Source organism: Rana temporaria, chromosome 8 (genome assembly GCF_905171775.1).
Source record: "Rana temporaria chromosome 8, aRanTem1.1, whole genome shotgun sequence".
In the NCBI taxonomy this organism is placed as follows: Eukaryota; Metazoa; Chordata; class Amphibia; order Anura; family Ranidae; genus Rana; species Rana temporaria.
The window spans coordinates 179,687,580-179,707,723 of NC_053496.1; the positions used below are offsets into that span (position 1 = coordinate 179,687,580).

The 20,144-nt window shown below is 44.5% G+C and overlaps 2 protein-coding genes and 1 long non-coding RNA gene across 3 annotated transcripts; all 3 read left to right on the forward strand.

The window, feature by feature from the left end:
• Window positions 1-4,001: 4,001 nt before the first annotated feature.
• LOC120910167 (gastrula zinc finger protein XlCGF17.1-like) lies at window positions 4,002-6,196 on the forward strand. The gene is made up of 2 exons (XM_040322049.1): window positions 4,002-4,238; window positions 5,275-6,196. Exons 1-2 carry the CDS (start codon window positions 4,175-4,177, stop codon window positions 6,189-6,191), a joined length of 981 nt encoding a protein of 326 aa, XP_040177983.1. The 5' UTR covers window positions 4,002-4,174; the 3' UTR covers window positions 6,192-6,196.
• A 7,935-nt stretch (window positions 6,197-14,131) lies between these two features.
• LOC120910203 lies at window positions 14,132-15,774 on the forward strand. Its single transcript, XR_005741405.1, has 3 exons — window positions 14,132-14,217; window positions 15,463-15,554; window positions 15,642-15,774. It is a non-coding gene; the product is annotated as an uncharacterized LOC120910203 (long non-coding RNA).
• Window positions 15,775-16,131: 357 nt separating this feature from the next.
• LOC120910180 (histone-lysine N-methyltransferase PRDM9-like) lies at window positions 16,132-19,470 on the forward strand. Its single transcript, XM_040322062.1, has 3 exons — window positions 16,132-16,163; window positions 16,282-16,417; window positions 18,602-19,470. Exons 2-3 carry the CDS (start codon window positions 16,330-16,332, stop codon window positions 19,231-19,233), a joined length of 720 nt encoding a protein of 239 aa, XP_040177996.1. The 5' UTR covers window positions 16,132-16,163; window positions 16,282-16,329; the 3' UTR covers window positions 19,234-19,470.
• The last annotated feature ends 674 nt before the right edge of the window (window positions 19,471-20,144 follow it).

The following is a 20,144-nucleotide window of genomic DNA, read 5'->3' on the forward strand; positions in this document are numbered from 1 at the left end:
GAGTGACCCTGGTTCTATAGAGAGCTGACTGAAGGGGCTGTCTATTGAAGATCTGGTGTCTGGAGTGTCGCTTTGGACATTGGAAGGAGGCTACCAGCTGTCCCTGGACATTTTGTGAGACGACATAAAGATGTAAACATCCCTTGTGACAGTAATAGGCAGTAACAGGTACTCTTTATGATGGGATCGGGGGTCTGAAAGACCCCAAATCCCTCCTTTGCACTTCAAAGTATTCAGATCGCCAAAACTGCGATTCTGAATACTGTCACTTTTTAAAGAAAACGGCGCCATTGGCAGCCGAGTAAACCGGAAGTGACGTTGTGACTCCTGAGTCGTGCGACGTCACTACCACGTATGCGCGCGGGAGCCGCCAGTCACGGCATGATTATTTTAGAAACGGAAATTGGATCGGCACACTCGTACATTGTAAATATCTTCTAAACCGTGCAGATTTAGGACGTTCTTTCCAGCACCCGCAGGTAACTTTTAATATGGGCTTACCTGTAAGGTAAAAGTCATTGTGCTGAGTTTATAACAACTTTAACTGTGAAGCAGCCATCAAAGAATTAAAAAAAAGCAACAAGAGCAGCAATTTTTACATTCTCCAGTAGGCGGTAATCACGTTTATTGAGTGTGAAACGCACAAACAGGAAGTGATACCAAGTGTAGATAGGAAGTGATGTCATGTAATGTTCGGGGTGAGAGTTGAGTTGGGAGGAAGTAGAGAGAAGACATTGCTGGACCTGGCAACAGAGGAGGTAATAAGATATTATTTTATATTTACACCCAGTAACCCCCCTCCCCCCGTCATGTCCGTCCTCTTCCTCTATATCTCTATATATTCTTCATGTTACACAGGTATATATACTATACATATGTAATGGATATTTATATATTGTTTATCTTTATATATCCAGAGCCTCCGGTTTATAGACCGGATACATCCTAAATATAGAGCCATTTATCCAACTGTCCATCCAGAGCCTCTGGTTTATAGACCAGATATATCCTAAATATAGAACCATTTATTCAACTGTCCATCCATAGCCTCTGGTTTATAGTCCAGATACATCCTAAATATAGAACCATTTATCCAACTGTCCATCTAGAGCCTCTGGTTTATAGACCAGATATATCCTAAATATAGAGCCATGTATCCAACTGTCCATCCAGAGCCTCTGGGTTATAGACTGGATACATCATAAATATAGAGCCATTTATCCAACTGTCCATCCAGAGCCTCTGGTTTATAGACCAGGTACATCCTAAATATAGAGCTATTTATCCAACTGTCCATCCAGAGCCTCTGGTTTATAGACCAGATACATCCTAAATATAGAGCCATTTATCAACTTTCCATCCAGAGCCTCTGGTTTATAGACCGGATACATCCTAAATATAGAGCCATTTATCCAACTGTCCATCCAGAGCCTCTGGTTTATAGACCAGATACATCCTAAATATAGAGCCATTTATCCAACTGTCCATCCAGAGCCTCTGGTTTATAGACCAGATACATCCTAAATATAGAGCCATTTATCCAACTGTCCATCCAGAGCCTCTGGTCTATAGCCGGAATTCAGCTTAATTTTTTTCCCCTTGTACACGGAAGAGCACCCTGTGTCGATCACATGGCCACCTCGATGAGGATGGATGGAGACCAAAATCACGTGACTGAGAGGATATTAGACCCTGCCCTGGAGATCATCTACCTGCTGACCGGAGAGGTGAGGAGGATTCTGGGAGGTCACATGGCAAAGATTGTATGGTCTGATTCGAACATGTATGATGACCATTTCTTTGTCTCAATAAACAGGATTGTAAAGTAGTGAAGAAATTATCTGGTGAGCCCCTAACACCCAAGAGCTGTCTTCATGGGACATCGCCCATTATGGTGCCTCCACCTCACTACCTGACATCTAACACCAAAAACAATGGCAAGAAGATTCTAGAAGTCACCAAGAAGATGATGGAGCTGCTGACAGAAGAGGTGAGCGGTGCCGGGAATTCTGGGACATTATCCAGTAACAGACAAGGGATATGTCTGGATGGTGACTGTATCATTGTGTGTGTCAGGTTCCTATAAGGTGTCAGGATGTCACTGTCTATTTCTCCATGGAGGAGTGGGAGTATTTAGAAGGACACAAGGATCTCTACAAGGACGTCATGATGGAGAATCAGCAGCATTTTCGTTATGTAACAAAGCAAAAGAATATATTGTGTGTAGGTGAAATGATACTGAACTTCACCCTGGAGATCATCTACCTGCTGACCGGAGAGGTGAGGAGGATTCTGGGTGTGTCATGCAATCTTCATTTTGACGTCAAATTTTGATTTAGTTTTGGTCATTGTCTTTTGCCTAAAATGCCATTTTAGTTTTAGTTGTATTTTAGTCTACTAAAATCAGTACCAGTGTAAAATTATCACTGGTGTCACGGCACTTTTTTTTTTAAATAATAATAAATCTCAGACTTGGCTGAATAGGTGAGAAGAAATGTTGTCATATATATTTATGTATAACTCAGGATTGTACAGTGATTATGAAGACATCTAATCAACCTTCACCTCCCGCTGTGACTCTTGAGAGAAATATTGAGCAGAAGGTTCTAGAAGTCACCAAGAAGATGATGGAGCTGCTGACAGGAGAGGTGAGCGGTGCGGGAATTCTGGGACATTATCAGTAACAGACAAGGGGTGTGTCTGGATGGTGACTGTATCATTGTGTGTGTCAGGTTCCTATAAGGTGTCAGGATGTCACTGTCTATTTCTCCATGGAGGAGTGGGAGTATTTAGAAGGACACAAGGATCTCTACAAGGACGTCATGATGGAGAATCAGCCGCCCCTCACATCACGGGGTAAGAGGAGACTTTATTGTAAAGGAGAGAGCAGTACGGAGGCCCCACCTAGATCCCCCATCATCTGATAAACACATAGAAACAATGTATTCAGTCAGTGTGTGTGTTTCCTACAGATGGATCCAGTAATGGGAACCCACCAGAGAGATGTCCCCGTCCTCTGTATTCCCAGCTAACAGTGGGGCCCAAACTGTAGGGTGGTGCACATTACTGTAAAGGAGAGAGCAGTACGAAGGGTCCACCTAGATCCCCCCTCATCTGATAAACACATAGAAACAATGGCCCGAATTCAGAAAGATGAGCGGATCTTTCTGCGGGCGTAACGTATATCAGATATGTTACGGTGTAAATTTGGGTGCAAGTTCCGTATTCAGAAAGAACTTGCGCCCTAAGTTAACGGCGGCATAACATATGTGGGCCCGGCGTAAGCCCGCCTAATTCAAATGGGGATGTTGTGGGCGTGTTTTTTATTTAAATTTAAGATGACCCCGCGTATTTAATGTTTTTTGTGAACGGCGCATGCGCCGTTCGTGAAAGAATCCCAGTGCGCATGCTCGAAATTACGCCGCAAATCGTCATTGCTTTAGACGTGAACGTAACTTACGTACAGCCCTATTCGCGAACGACTTCCGCAAACTACGTAAAATTTTCAAAACTCGGCACGGGAACGACGTCCATACTTAACATTAGCTACGCCTCATATAGCAGGGGTAACTATAGGCCGGAAAAAGCCTAACGTAAATGACGTAAAAAAATGCACCGGCCGGACGTACGTTTCTGAATCGGCGTAAATACCTAATTGGCATATTCCTCGCGTAACTATACGGAAGCGCCACCTAGCGGCCAGCGTAAATATGCAGCCTAAGATACGACGGTGTAAGACACTTACGCCAGTCGGATCTTAGGGAAATCTATGCGTAACTGATTCTATGAATCAGGTGCATAGATACGACGGCCCGCACTCAGAGATACGACGTCGTATCTCGTTTCTGAATCCGGCCCAATGTATTCAGTCAGTGTGTGTGTTTCCTACAGATGGATCCAGTAATGGGAACCCACCAGAGAGATGTCCCCATCCTCTGTATTCCCGGAATTCCACACAGGAAGGTCACACCATCCCTCACCATCATCAGGTAGGTGGGACTGAGCAATTCAAACTCAAAATGTATTTTTAAACAATGATCGGATATTTTTCTATGTAAATATTTTGTTCCCTTATCCTGAAATTTTTGGGGTTCAGGGTGAAGAACGGAAAGACATCAAAGTTGAGGATAAAGAGGAAGAAGAAGAGAGGTTGGTGAGTGGAGATCAGCAGTCTATGGAGGAGGGGGAGATGATTATGAAGAGTAAACAGGAGGAATCTTCTCTACATAAGGATACAAGTAAGTCATAAACACTAAATACAAAAACCGTCCCCCCCTTTTTTTTTTTTGAAGTTCAAAAATTGTTAAAACAAGTTTTAGCTGCAAAAACTCATAGAAAACAGCTTTAAAGGGGTTGTAAAGGTAAATGTTTTTTTACCTTAATGCATCCTATGCATTAAGGTAAAAAAACATCTGACAGCACCGCCCCCCCCTGCCTGAGCCCCGGTTTTACTTACCTCACCGTTCGAAAGGCCCGGGCGTGTGCTTGTCATCAGGGCCGATCCTATGGTCACAGGCGCCTGGGTGCAGAAATATTTCTGGCGCCCCCACATGGGCGTCGTCATGTTACTAACTCCTCCCCTTTACAAATGTTTCTATGGCAACGACTCAACCACAGAGATGCTCCCCCATGAAGTCTTCATTAACCTGGGATCCTTACATGATCTCTTAACAATAAACAAAATACAGGAAGAGCACACAGAGCGGGCTTCTGTGAGAGAGTCTGTTAGATGTTTGGCGCCCCCACCTCTGCAGGCGCCTGGGTGCAATGCACCCTGCCTAGGATCGGCCCTGCTTGTCATCCTGTTCGGTTCCCAGCCTGGCAGTTGATTAGCTAGGCTGGGCGGATTGATAGCAGCGCAGCCATTGGCTGGCGCTGCTGTCAATCACAGCGGATGACGCGGCACGCCCGAGTGATACAGTCGGCGGCTATGGCCGCCGCTGTATCACGGGAGCACGCTCGCAAAAGCTTTCCACCCTCGTGAGCTCGCATGAAGGTAGAAAGCTTTTGCGAGGAGAAGCAGAGACAGCCGCCGAGGGACCCCAGAAGACGTGGATCGGGGCCACTCTGTGCAAAACGAACTGCACAGTGGAGGTAAGTATAACATGTTTTTTTTTTTTTTTTTTTTATACTGCCTTTAGTGTTCCTTTAAGGATTGCTGTCATTTTCTGGTCCAATTAGAACAATGTTGTTTTATGTATAACGGGTGCGATTGGAGGACTACCATACTTTAGCAGGTACTTTTAATGTTTATTTTATATTGCCTTCTAACAGATGGACTGTATGGCCAGAATTCCTCGGACGGACTTTGTATTTTACCTCCAGCTTATCATACAGAAGATATTGGAACCAGACGACGTTCTCCGGGAACCAATCCCGTTCCTCAAAACGTAAATCACAGATCAATGGATAGCAGTGGACAATCCTCCGATAAATCCCGTCCTATGACTTCCGATACCCCTCTGACATCTCGCGGTGCGGTCAGATCAACGACTCCATCTAATCTGAAGAAATCTTCTATAAAAAATGAAGTTCACACAGGCGAGGATAAAATGTCATGTCTGGGGTGCGGGAAATCTTTCAAGCTTAGATCTGAACTTCTTTTACACCTCAGATCTCACACCAGCGTGACTTTTACGTGTTCAGAGTGCGGGGAATCTTTCTCCGAAAAAAGCGAGTTTCAGACGCACCAGAAAAGCCACAGGGGGGAGCGACCTTATTCATGTTCAGAGTGCGGGAAAAGCTTCACAGAGAAAAGCGTACTTCTCACACACCAGAGAATTCACACGGGGGAGCGTCCTTTTTCGTGTTCAGAGTGCGGGAAGTGTTTCATTCAGAAAGGAGCGCTTGTTACCCACCAAAGAATCCACACGGGCGAGCGTCCTTATTCCTGCCCGGAGTGCGGGAAATGTTTTGCCGAGAAAGGTAAACTTCTTGCGCACCAGAGAAGTCACACGGGTGAGTTTCCTTTCTCATGTTCAGAGTGTGGGAAATGTTTCAATGAGAAAGGAAAACTTATCAGGCACCAGAAAAGTCACACGGACGAGCGTCCTTTTGCGTGTTCAGAGTGTGGGAAAAGTTTCACAGAGAAAAGAGCACTACTGATACACCAGAGAATTCACACGGGCGAATATCCTTTCTCCTGTTCGGAGTGCGAAAAAAAGGTTCACGCAGAAGGCGCACCTCCTTAGACACCAGAAAAGCCACAAGGGCGAGCGCCCTTTCTCCTGTGCAGATTGCGGCAAATGTTTTACCCACAAAGGAAACCTAATTACACACCAGAGAATTCACACAGGCGAATTTCCTTTCTCGTGTCCAGAGTGCGGGAAATGTTTCACTCAGAAAGTTCACCTACTTAAACACCAGAGAATTCACACGGGCGAGCGTCCTTTCTCCTGCTCGGAGTGTGGGAAATGCTTCGCTGAGAAAGGAAAACTTATCACGCACCAAAGAAGGCACACGGGCGAGCGTCCCTTTTCATGTCCCGAGTGCGGGAAGAGTTTCACAGAAAAGAGCGCTCTTCTTTTACACCAGAGGCGGCACACAGGCGAGCGCCCCTTTTCGTGTTCAGAGTGCGGAAGATCTTTTCTCGAGAAAAGGAACCTCATTTATCACCAGAGAATTCACACCCGTGAGGGCCCTTTTCCATGTTCAGAGTGCGGGAAAAGTTTCACACATAAAGGAAACCTAATTAGGCACCAAAAAACGCACACTTAAGGACGTCATTGACGAAAAGTGTTGCTACAGATGTCAACACCGGTGATAATAGAGCTATGACAGACCCGGTGCCACCACAACGGAAGGGGGGCCTAAGTGACAGTGGAGTCAAGGCGTGTTAGCATGTCCACCACTATATGTACACACAATGCCGCACTTTCCCACACATCACCCTACCCTCCAGGACCTGTTTCTAAAAGGATAGTCTGAAAAGTTCACGGGCCCGACGCGGAAGGAAGTGACCACACAGATCTGAAACGTTATCACTGCGCCAAGCCTCTCTTTCAGAGGTTCAGCGCCGAAAATGGTGCATGCGATCTCTACGTTTTTAATGCGCTCTTTGCAAACAGTTGGTACCCCCCCTTAGTCAAGTTGAAAATGGTGCTCCATAAGACGTCAGGTGTGACCAAACACGTAGGACGGAAGAGAAACAAAACACGTAGGGCGGAGCCTACTATTACGTCATCGTGTCATTACGTTTACCGGCTGTAGATTGTTTTACTCCTCTCCCAGGCAGTCCCAACCACCCCCCCCCCCCCCAGTTATCTGTATGAAGGATATCTGAATGATGCCTGTAGCTGCATCCATCATTCAGATATCCCCCCCCCCCCCAAATCCAGGACGTCATGTGACAACCTACGGTATGGAAGTGGTTAAAAAAAATGGGGATATTTATTATAGCAAAAAGTAAAAAATATTGTTGTTGTTTTTTTCAAAATTGTCGCTCTTTTTTTGTTTATAGCGCAAAAAATAAAAACCGCAGAGGTGATCAAATGCCACCAAAAGAAAGTTCTATTTGTGGGAAAAAAAGGACGTCAATTTTGTTTGGGTGCAACGTCGAATGACAGCGCAATTGTCAGTTAAAGCGACGCAGTGCCGAATCGCTAAAAATGGCTTGGTCATTGAGCAGCCAAATCTTCCGGGGCCGAAGTGGTTAAGATAGACGTCTTTTTACTGATATACACTATGTGGAGCTTTCTGCTTTTATCTTTTGGTATGAAATTTTGAGGAGTAACGCACCTTCTGTGATGGTTAGGAGTACACATAACTTTTAGCGCTTGTAAACAATCTCCGGACGGTAAATAAAATGGCTTCCTGCAGACTTCCGGTGGCGCAATGACGTCACAGAAGGCTCCGCCCTACATGTTTTGTCACGTCTGACGTCCTCTGGGGCACCATTTTTCAACTTGACTACAAGGGGGTGGTAACTGTTTGCAAAGAGCACATGAAAAACCATATAGCGCACATGCGCCATTTTCAACGCTGAGCATCTGGAAGAGTGGCGTGGTGCAGTGATGAAGTTTCAGGTCTCTGTGACCAATGAGACCTTCTGTGTTGGGTTATGAACTTTTGCAGGATACCCTTGTATGTACCCTCGTGTTGTGTCTTCCTGATCTGTACTGAGTGCTGAACCTCCAGATTCTGGGTCAGGAGACCGATGTCTGGTGGAGGGCCAACATTAAAATGCACCATAACACCCAATCTGAATTTGTCTTTTACCCATGAACCTTTAGGTTGCTGCTCCATTATTGGCCCCAATGGATAATTTAATATGTTTTTATATATTTTTAGTGCTCACTTTAATTTTTCAAGATTGAATTTGGTTTTATTGTATGCCAATCACGATCTTAATAAAATGAATAATAAAGATCTGGAATGTTTCGCTGTCGCTTTTTCTTGTTTTATATGTTCATAACACTAGCGGGTGTATGTATAAAAATATATCTGCAGAGCTAACCTGGCAGCAAAACTGCACGTACATTTGTTCTGTGCAAAATTTAATGTTAGTAGGCTATTTTCCCTCCAGGTCGAATGTTCTTCATAAGAATAGCTAGAACCAGAAAATACCACATTATGGACACTAGATGGAGCTGATGATCATAGGAAATGAATACTTATCGTCAAACGTTTTTCCATCGTTGTCTTCTTTTACTAAAATGACCAGTGCAAGCCCATTGGCCACTAACTTATGCAGGTGGCCGAGGTGTCTGACTGCTGGGCTAAGCCAGATAGCATGGCTTTGCCTTCTCTTTGTATTTTACTTCAGTGTCTTCTACCTCCCATCCATTCTCTGTAATAGAAGACGTATTGTACCCCCCTCTCTGGGGTCCTGTGTCTCCTACCTCCCCTCCATTCTCTAATAGAAGAGGTATTATACTTGTCTCTCCTGTGTCTCCTGCATCCCCTCCATTCCCTGTATTGGAAGAGGTATTATTCTCCCCTCTCTGGTGTCCAGTGTCTTCTACCTCCCCTCCATTTCCTGTAATAGAAAAGGTATTATACCCCTCCTCTCCGGTGTCCAGTGTCTCTGACCTCCCCTCCATTACCTGTAATAGAAGAGGTATTATACCCCCCATCCAGTGTCTATTACCTCCCCTCCATTCCCTGTAATAGAAGAACTATTCTACTCCCCTCCCTGAATTCCCATGTCTCCTACCCCCCTCCATCCCCTGTAATAGAAGAGGTATTATACTCCCCTCCATGGAGTCCTGTGTCTCCGACCTCCCCTCCATTCTCTGTAATAGAAGAGGTATTATACTCCCCTCCCTGGAGTCCTGTGTCTTCTACCTCCCCTCCATTCCCTGTAATAGGAGAGCTATTATACTCCCCTCTCCGGTGTCCTGTGTCTCCGACCTCCCCTCCATTCCCTGTAATAGAAGAGGTATTAGACTCCCCTCTCCGGTGTCCCGTGTCTCCTACCTCCCCTCCATTCCCTGTAATAGAAGAGGTATTATACCCCCCTCGCCTTTTTCTGTGTCTCCGACCTCCCCTCCATTCCCTGTAATAGAAGAGGTATTAGACTCCACTCTCCGGAGTCCTGTGTCTTTTACCTCTCCTCCATTCCCTGTAATAGAAGAGGTATTCTACTCTTCCCCTCTCAGGTCTTCCTTGTCTCCTACCTCCCCTCCATTCCCTGTAATAGAAGAGGTAATGTACCCCCCTCTCCTGTTTCCTGTGTCTCCGACCTCCCCTCCACTCCCTGTAATAGAAGAGGTATTAGACTCCCCTCTCCGGTGTCCCGTGTCTCCTACATCCCCTCCATTCTCTGTAATAGAAGAGGTATTATACTCCCCTCTCCAGTGTCCAGTGTCTTCTACCTCCCCTCTATTCTCTGTAATAGAAGAGGTATTATACTCCCCTCTCCGGTGTCCAGTGTCTTCTACCTCCCCTCTATTCTCTGTAATAGAAGAGGTATTATACTCCCCTCTCCGGTGTCCAGTGTCTTCTACCTCCCCTCTATTCTCTGTAATAGAAGAGGTATTATACTCCCCTCTCCGGAGTCCTGTGTCTTCTACCTCCCCTTCATTCCCTGTAATAGGAGAGCTATTATACTCCCCTCTCCGGTGTCCTGTGTCTTCTACCTTCCCTCCATTCTCTGTAATAGAAGAGGTATTATACTCCCCTCTCCGGTGTCCAGTGTCTTCTACCTCCCCTCCATTCCCTGTAATAGAAGAGGTAATGTACCCCCCTCTCCTGTTTCCTGTGTCTCCGACCTCCCCTCCACTCCCTGTAATAGAAGAGGTATTAGACTCCCCTCTCCGGTGTCCCGTGTCTCCTACATCCCCTCCATTCTCTGTAATAGAAGAGGTATTATACTCCCCTCTCCGGTGTCCAGTGTCTTCTACCTCCCCTCTATTCTCTGTAATAGAAGAGGTATTATACTCCCCTCTCCGGTGTCCAGTGTCTTCTACCTCCCCTCTATTCTCTGTAATAGAAGAGGTATTATACTCCCCTCTCCGGTGTCCAGTGTCTTCTACCTCCCCTCTATTCTCTGTAATAGAAGAGGTATTATACTCCCCTCTCCGGAGTCCTGTGTCTTCTACCTCCCCTTCATTCCCTGTAATAGGAGAGCTATTATACTCCCCTCTCCGGTGTCCTGTGTCTTCTACCTTCCCTCCATTCTCTGTAATAGAAGAGGTATTATACTCCCCTCTCCGGTGTCCAGTGTCTTCTACCTCCCCTCTATTCTCTGTAATAGAAGAGGTATTGGACTCCCCTCTCCCGTGTCCCGTTTATCCTACCTCCCCTCCATTCCCTGTAATAGAAGTATTATAGTCCCCTCTCCGATGTCCAGTGTCTCCTACTTCCTCTTCATTCCATGTAATAGAAGAGGTATTATACTCCCCTCTCCGCTGTTCTGTGTCTCCTACCATGGATGATCCAAATTTGTCTTGGAAGTTGGCAGCTCTCTTCTCCAGCAACTGTATCAAATTGTTTACTCTTAACAGAAGAAATGCAGCGCTTAAAACATTCCACCAGGTATTTAGTGAATATACAGTATCTCCACCAAAGGTTATTGAAAATCCTATAGTGCAAATAATAAATTTTGGAGTTTCGGGTATACTGTTTCTCGGTGCCTATCGTATCGTGTCATCCAGGCAATGCTCCAGTCTGAAGCCTTTCACACTCACATGTACGATGAATGGAAGCAGCAACTTCATGAAAGTTCTTGGAGCCATGGAAGTTCAGAATGGGAGACAAACAAACTTATAAAGTGACATCCCAGAATCGAAAAATGTAGATACTTTTGGAATTATGGATGTACTGAAGTCTGTGTCGATTGGAAAGATCCACTGATAACATCCAGTCCCCCATCTAGCTAGGCATAATGGATTGGAGGCATTCCATACGAAAGGACCAGATTTGAATGCATTTGTTTAGGTAGTTTAGATCCAAAAATTACCTCAGATAGCCTATCCTCATCTTTACTCAGAATAAAGCCACGTACAGACGATCGGACATTCCGACAACAAAACCGTGGATACATTTCTGACGGATGTTGGCTCAAACTTGTCTTGCATACACATGGTGGCACAAATGTTGTCGAAAATTGCGAACGTCAAGAACGCGGTCACGTACAGCACGTACGACGGAACAATAAAACGGAAGTTCCATACCAAGTGCACCACCCTGGGTTCCTTCTGCTAATCTCGTGTTAGTAGAAGTTTGATGAGCGGCGATTCGCGTTTTTCTGTCCGTTACAGAGTGACGACTGTGCTATCTCCATTACGATCGCTAGTTTTACCAGACCGCGCTTCCGTCTCGTACTTGATTCAGAGCATCGGAATTGTCTGCACTCGCTCGGAATTTAAGAGAACGGATTTTGTTGTCGGAAAATTTGAGAACCAGCTCTCAAATTTTTGTTGTCGGAAATACCAACAGAAAATGTCTGATGGGGCCTACACACGGTCGGAATTTCCGACTAAAAGCTCCCATCGAACATTTGTTGTCAGAAAATTCCGAGCGTGTGTACGCGGCATTAGGGTGAGTAGAAATCTGAGAACCTTTGTTGGGGATTCTCAATAGCTTTCTTCTGGAGTAGGAGCATTCTAGGATAGGCAGCAAACTGTGACAATACAGCGGCAGGCGGACATCTTTTTACACCCACAGCAGTCTTGCATTTCACACATATACAGTGAAATACAGGATTTTGAAATAGGTGACACTGTTTTGATGATGAATTTTAAAAGCAGCGGCAAGCCTGCCGATCTCGCAGGTTTGCTAATATGACAGAAAATCGCTGCTTTTAAGATTCAACATCAAAACAAAGCTTAGCGGATTTCAAAATCCTGTATTTCATGATAGAAGCAGAGTTTACTTGTAGAAATAAGTGTGAAATGCATGACATGCATGGTGGGTGTAAAAAGATGTCCGCTTCGTGACTTCAGACTGTAGGCTTAGTGTGGCTGAGTGCTGGGTGTACCAAGATGGCTGCAAGGGAACATCACTTTGCTTGCACTTTCTGATGGGTAGCAGTGTTTCGTCAGATTCGGCTACCCATCAGAATTTGTAACGCAAGTGACGGTCTCTCGCCGCCATCTTGCTACACCCCGCACTCGCCCACAGTAAGGATAGAGTGAGAAGGCAGCAAGCAGACATTTTGACACACCCACCGGAGTTATGCATTGCACACTTATTTTTAACAGTAAACAGAGCTTATATAGTGAGATTTCATCTTTTTATATCCCTAAAACCAGTGGTGGCTGGTGCTCAAAATTTTTGGGAGGGGCGCAAACAAAGAAAATAAAAACATCAATTGCAGCCTTACTGTGCCCATCAAACGCAGCTACTGTGCCCATCAATTGCCACCACTGTGCCCACCAAACGCAGCCACTGTGCCCATCAAACACAGCCACTGTGCCCATCAATTGTCGTCACTGTGCCCATCAATTGTCGACACTGTGCCCACCAAATGCAGCCACTGTGCCCATCAAACACAGCCACTGTGCCCATTAATTGTCGTCACTGTGCCCATCAATTGTCGCCACTGTGCCCACCAAACGCAACCACTGTGCCCATGAAACACAGCCACTGTGCCCATCAATTGTTACCACTGTGCCATGCCATCAATTATCGCCACTGTGCCATCAATTGTCACCACTGTGCCATGCCATCAATTGTCGCCACTGTGCCATCAATTGTCGCCACTGTGCCATGCCATCAAACGCAGCCACTGTGTCATCAATGGTCACCACTGTGCCCATCAATTTTCGCCACTGTGCCCATCAATTGTCACCACTGTGCCCATCAATTGTCATCACTATGCCCATCAATTGCCGCCAGTTTGCCCCCTCTCAAAAACCGCCAGATTGCTTCCCCGCCCCATCCCCCGGCACTTACCTTTCTCGGGTGAGCCATCCTCCCTTCGCGCTCCCTCGATGTCTTCTCCTGAGTCCCGCCCTCGATGTCGCTTCAGCCAATCAGGTTACCGGTAACCAGACCCGGTGAACCTGATTGGCTGAGACGAGTGTCGGTGTTAACCAGGGATAGGCACTTCCAAACACCAACAATTTATTGTTATTCAGATAGACGGCACTCACCAGGGGGCCGGCCATCTGAATAGTGGGCGGCAGCAGCGACAATACATAGAGATTCATGCAATGCATGAATCTCTATGTATTGTAGACTTGAGTGACGGCACAGGAGAGAGGGGGCGACGCTCCTGCGCCCACTATGGACGCACCGCCGCTGCCTAAAACTGTTTTGATGTTGATTTTTCTGTCATGTTAGCAAACCTGTGAGATCAGCAGGCTTACCGCTGCTTTTACGATTTTTTAAATACTGTATTTCACTATATAAGCAGAGAATACTGTTAAAAATAAGTGTGAAATGTAAGACTCCGGTGGGTGTAACAAGATGTCCGCTTGCCGCCTTCTCACTAAATCCTTACTATGGAGGAGTGCGGGGCGTAGCAAGATGGCGGCGAAGGAATGTCACCTCCATTACAGATTCTGACGAGTCGCCTATGAAACAGCGGCTTGCTGATAGAACAGAGGCACCACGTAACATAACAAGGACTGCAGATTTAACAAACTCCACTAGGTGGAGCCTAACTTATACTATGGGGAAAACACAGACAGGAAGTGATCTAATGAAAAGACAGGATGTAGGCGGGGTAAACACAGGAAGTGATGTAACGTTTTAGACAGGAAGTTCTGGATGAGAGGGGAGTTTCCAGGAAGTTGAGAGGAGACATTGTTGAAACTGGCAGCAGAGGAGGTAATAAGATCTTATTTTATATTTACACCCAGTAACCCCCCTTCATGTCTGTCCTCTTCCTCCATAGTCACTATGACGTCTTTTATCTCCAGCAGATGATGATATACACATAGATAGTGTGTTGTAATATTTACACAGATACATCCTAAACATGGAGCCATTTATCCAACTGCCCATCCAGAGCCTCTGGTTTATAGACCAGATCCATCCTAAATATAGAGCCATTTATCCAACTGTCCATCCAGAGCCTCTGGTTTATAGACCGGATACATCCTAAATATAGAACCATTTTTTGTTAATTTTTTAATTTAAGCAGGCCATACACGGTCGAATTTCGAACAAATTTTTCTTTTAAAAATCAGAGTTTTTTTTTTTTTGTGATCCGATGATTGATTGATTGATTGATTTAATGGATTTATAATGCGCCAAATACTGACCCGTCAGGGCAGTGTCAATGATGCCACCATTGATTTTCGAAATTCGGCCGACCAAACCTTCATGTTGCCGGGAATAATCGTTTCTCTCCGGGAATATTCGTTTCTTCTCCGGGAATATTCTTTTCTCTCTGGGAATATTCTTTTCTCTCCGGGAATATTCTTTTCTCTCCGGGAATATTCGTTTCTCTCCGGGAATATTCGTATCTCTCCGGGAATATTCGTATCTCTCTGGGAATATTCTTTTCTCTCCGGGAATATTCGTTTCTCTCCGGGAATATTCGTTTCTCTCCGGGAATATTATTTTCTCTCCGGGAATATTCTTTTCTTGCACATGCGCATTTTTTTTCAATTACATTTCTCGCACGATTCTCCCATCATTGATCAGAAAATCATTTGTTTTTTAAAACATTTCCAACATGTCGGATTCCTCAAATTTGTTTGCCGCACGAAAATCGGCTGTTGCTGCAGCCCCACTAAACGGTGCGAAATTCGTACGAAAATTCTTTGATACGATTTTCTAAAGAAAATTCTTTCGAAATTCGAACCGTGTTTAGTTTTCAGATCTTAGATTTATGTGCTCTTTTGTCACAGAATCGAATCACAATTGTGCTGCACTGTTTTTGATTATGATACGATTTTTTTCTTTTTAATGACTATATATAGAATATTAGTTAACATTCCCCCTTGTCTTCTCTGGAGCAGAATATACAGAATAACAAAGTAAACATTAGCGCATGTTACAATAAAGTCTGCAGAAGCAATAAAAACTCTACAGTTCTAAATTTTAATGGAAGTGATGCTTCTACAGCCCCTTCACCTCACTGCCTGACAACAGAAGTAACCAGCGCCAAGAAGATTCTAGACGTCACCTACAAGATCACTGAGCTGCTGACAGGAGAGGTGAGCGGTGCCGGGAAATTCTGGGACATTATCCAGTAACAGACCAGGGATGTGTCTGGATGGTGACTGTATCATTGTGTGTGTCAGGTTCCTATAAGGTTGTCCAGATATCGTTTTTTCTTCCAAGGAGGAGTGGGAGTATTTAGAAGGATCCCTACAAAGACGTCATGATGGAGAATCGTTCATCACTCACATCACCAGGTAAGAGGAGACTTTATTGTAAAGGAGAGAGCAGTACGGAGGGTCCACCTAGATCCCCCATCATCTTATAAACACATAGAAACAATGTATTCAGTCAGTGTGTGTGTTTCCTACAGATGGATCCAGTAATGGGAACCCACCAGAGAGATGTCCCCGTCCTCTGTATTCCCAGCTAACAGTGGGGCCCAAACTGTAGGGTGGTGCACATTATTGTAAAGGAGAGAGCAGTACGGAGGGTCCACCTAGATCCCCCATCATCTGATAAACACATAGAAACAATGTATTCAGTCAGTGTATGTGCTTTCTACAGATGGATCCAGTAATGGGAACCCACCAAAGAGAGGTACCCGTCCTCTGTATTCCCGGGATTCCGCCCAGAAAGGTCACACCATCCCCCAGCGTCATCAGGTAGGTGGGACTTAGCAATTCAAAATAAAAATGTACTCCAAGCTATGAGGTGATATTGTTCTATGTAACTTCTTGCTCCTTTTTTTTTACAAATGTGTGTATCATCTTTGGGGTTTAGAGTGAAGAGATCATTGAGATTAAAGATGATGATGATGAAGAAGAGACTATGGTGAGTCCAGCTCAGCGGCCTGTGGAGGAGGGGCAGATGACTATGGAGAGTAAACAGGAGGAACCTCCCCTTTATATTGACATAAGTAAGTAATAAACATTGAATGCAAAAATCATATATACATTTTTGTTTTACTTCTAAGAGCCGGTTCACACTGGGGCAACTCGTCAGGCGACTCAGCCGCCTGACAAGTCGCGCCCATTGTATTCAATAGAACCGTTCTAATAGGAGCGATGCAAGTTGCTCCGACTTGGAAAAAGGTTCTTGTACGACTTCGGGGGCGACTCGGGGCGACTTGCATTGACTTCTATACAGAAGTAATTTTGCAAGTCGCCTCTGAAGTCGTCTTCAGGACGCCTTGCCGAGTCGCCGCCGCAGTGTGAACCGGCTCTAAGAGTATAATGTATGTATTGCTACATCAGTTTAGAAAGGGTATATGTCTATTAAACTCCTCTAAAGGGAAAATAAACCAAAAAATCAAAGCAACAGTTGATCCAGATGAAGACAGAAGACCCATATAAAGCTCGGCCCAATTTTCTTCAGGTTAATAGAATTCCTTCCTGATCCAGCAAAGCAAACAGGAGCAACATTCTACAATGTTTTTACCTACTATTATTAGTAGCCATTTATCGGTTTTGTAATAAGAAACATATCCAGTTATTTTTTTAATAATATACAGAGTCATTGAGAATCAAAGTATTCCTCATCCCCACAGCTGTAAATATAAAAAAAATATATAAAATATTGAGTGTGAAATCCTCCTATACAGGAAACACTGAGAAACCTTAACTGATAACGGCAAGAACGTCTTTGATGTACCCACCCCACTGTACAATGTATTGTGTGTATTGTACTCTATATGAAAAGATAATTTCTAGTTCTCATCAGAAGACCGCAATCATATTTACCACACTACCCAAATGAGGAGGAGATACTGTACACCATATGAAAGGTCCATCTCCATTCCTCAATATAACGTCATGTTCCCAACAAATGAGGAGATACTGTACACCATATGAAAGGTCCATCTCCATTCCTCAATATAACGTCATGTTCCCAACAAATGAGGAGGAGATACTGAGATTGCAGGCTTGGTTGGCTTAAATCAGGTTTGGTCTCCACCCAGAGACTGGCCACATTAATCACATTGCAGGTGGACAGACAGACATGGAGAAGACCATATGAAAGGTCCATCTCCATTCCTCACTATATAATGTCATGAATCTGCAGTAATGTTTCATGCCCTGTTTGTTCGCAAGAAATGAGGAGGAGATACTGTACACCATATGAAAGGTCCATCTCTATTCCTCAATATAACGTCATGTTCCCAACAAATGAGGAGGAGATACTGTACACCATATGAAAGGTCCATCTCTATTCCTCAATATAACGTCATGTTCCCAACAAATGAGGAGGAGATACTGTACACCATATGAAAGGTCCATCTCCGTTCCTCAATATAACGTCATGTTCCCAACAAATGAGGAGGAGACACTGTACACCATATGAAAGGTCCATCTCCATTCCTCAATATAACGTCATGTTCCCAACAAATGAAGAGAAGATACTGTACACCATATGAAAGGTCCATCTCCATTCCTCAATATAATGCCATGTTCCCAACAAATGAGGAGGAGATACTGTACATCATATGAAAGGTCCATCTCCATTCCTCAATATAACATCAAGTTCCCAACAAATGAGGAGGAGATACTGAGATTGCAGGCTTGGTTGGCTTAAATCAGGTTTGGTCTCCACCCAGAGACTGGCCACATTAATCACCTTGCAGGTGGACATGGAGAAGGCCATATGAAAGGTCCATCTCCATTCCTCAATATAGCGTCATGTTCCCAACAAATGAGGAGGAGATACTGTACACCAGGGATATGCAATTAGCGGACCTCCAGCTGTTGCAAAACTACAAGTCCCATCATGCCTCTGACTCTGGTGTCATGCTTGTGGCTGTCAGAGTCTTGCTATGCCTCATGGGAATTGTAGTTCTGCAACAGCTGGAGGTCCGCTAATTGCATATCCCCGCTGTACACCATATGAAAGGTCCATCTCCATTCCTCAATATAACGTCATGTTCCCAACATACACTGTAGGTTTATTGTATACTTCTGGTTGTTATAATATTTTAATGTTGTAGTTCTTCCTAGACACAGGCCTTAGCTCTGTGAAATTTATGACTGGTAGACCAGTATTTAGTTCTCCTGAATACAATCTATGACAAATTCCTAATACATGCAATAAAAATTCCTTTCCACAGATGGACATTATGTTCAAAATGTCATGAAGTTTATATCGCACGATTATAAACCAAAAGGCAAAGTCCTCAAACAATATTCTCCGAAACTGAACCGCATTCCCGAAAATATGGTTTACAGACCCCGCCAATTGCAGACCTCAGTGGGTCCCCGTAATACCGGGAAACCTTCTGATAGATCCCACACTATGACTTCAGCTGTCAATCAAGGTTCTCGCAGTGCAGATCGATCGACATCCACATCTTATCCCAAGAAATCTTCTTCAAGCCTCGAAGATGCTTCCAACGGTGAAGGTTCTTTTTCCTTCTCCTGTGTAGTGTGTAATTTGTCTTTCACCAATAGAATCGCCCTTCTTACACACCAGAGAAGTCACTTCACCGAAGGCTCCCTTTTCTGTTCCGAGTGCGGGAGAAGTTTTACTAGGAATTGCGACCTTCTCGCGCACCATAGAGTTCACACAGGAGAGCGTCCTTTCATATGTTCGGAGTGTGGAGTGTGTTACTCCAACAAAAGATACCTCAATAAGCATATGAAAGTTCACACTGGTGAGGGCGCTCACCAATGTCCAGAGTGCGGGAAATGTTTCTCTCAGAAAGGACTACTACTTTCACACCTGAAAGTTCACACAGGTTAGCGGTCTTATTCATGTTCAGAGTGTGGGAAACCTTTCATTTATAACGTAAGCCTTACTTCTCACCAGAGATGGCACATGGACAATTATCCTTTTTTTTTCATGTTCAAAGTGTGGGAAATGTTTCTCCCGGAAAGGACTACTCTTTTCACACCAGAAAAATCTCATAGTTTAACGTCCTTAATCATGTCCAGAGTGTGGGAAACCTTTCAATCATAAAGTAAGCCTTATTTACCAACAGAGATTGCACATGGACAATTATCCTTATTCATGTTCAGCGTGTGGGAGTTGTTTCTTGTGGGGGGTGAAAAAAATGTATGTCACATCAAGAAACTCACACTGGCAAGCGTCCTTTTCTATGTTCAATGTGCGGTAAAGGCTTCAATGGGAAAGATAACCTTCGTACACTCCAGGGAATTCACACTTGTAAGCGTCCTTTCCTATGCTAATGCCGCGTACACACGATCAGATTTTCCGTCGGAAAAACCTTGGATGGTGGAATTCCGCTCAAGCTTGTCTTGCATACACACGGTCACACAAAAGTTCTCTAAACTTTCGACCATCAAGAACGCAGTGATGTACAACACTACGACGAGCCGAGAAAATTAAGTTCAATGCTTCCGAGAATGCGTCGAATTGTTTCGGAATTTTGCATGTCGGAAACTGCTACAGACGATCTGAATTTTTTCCCGGAATTTTTTTTGTTAGCGGAAATTCCGACAGGAAAAGTCCGATGGAGCCTTCACACAGTCGGAATTTTCGACCAAAAGCTCACATTGGAATTTTTCTTGGCCGAAATTCCCTCCGTGTGTACGCGGCATAAGAGTGCGGGCAGTTTTTCACTTTAAAACCTGCGGAAACTTCTCACAGATAATAGGCCATATTTTCATGTTCAGAGTGCGGGAAATGTTGCA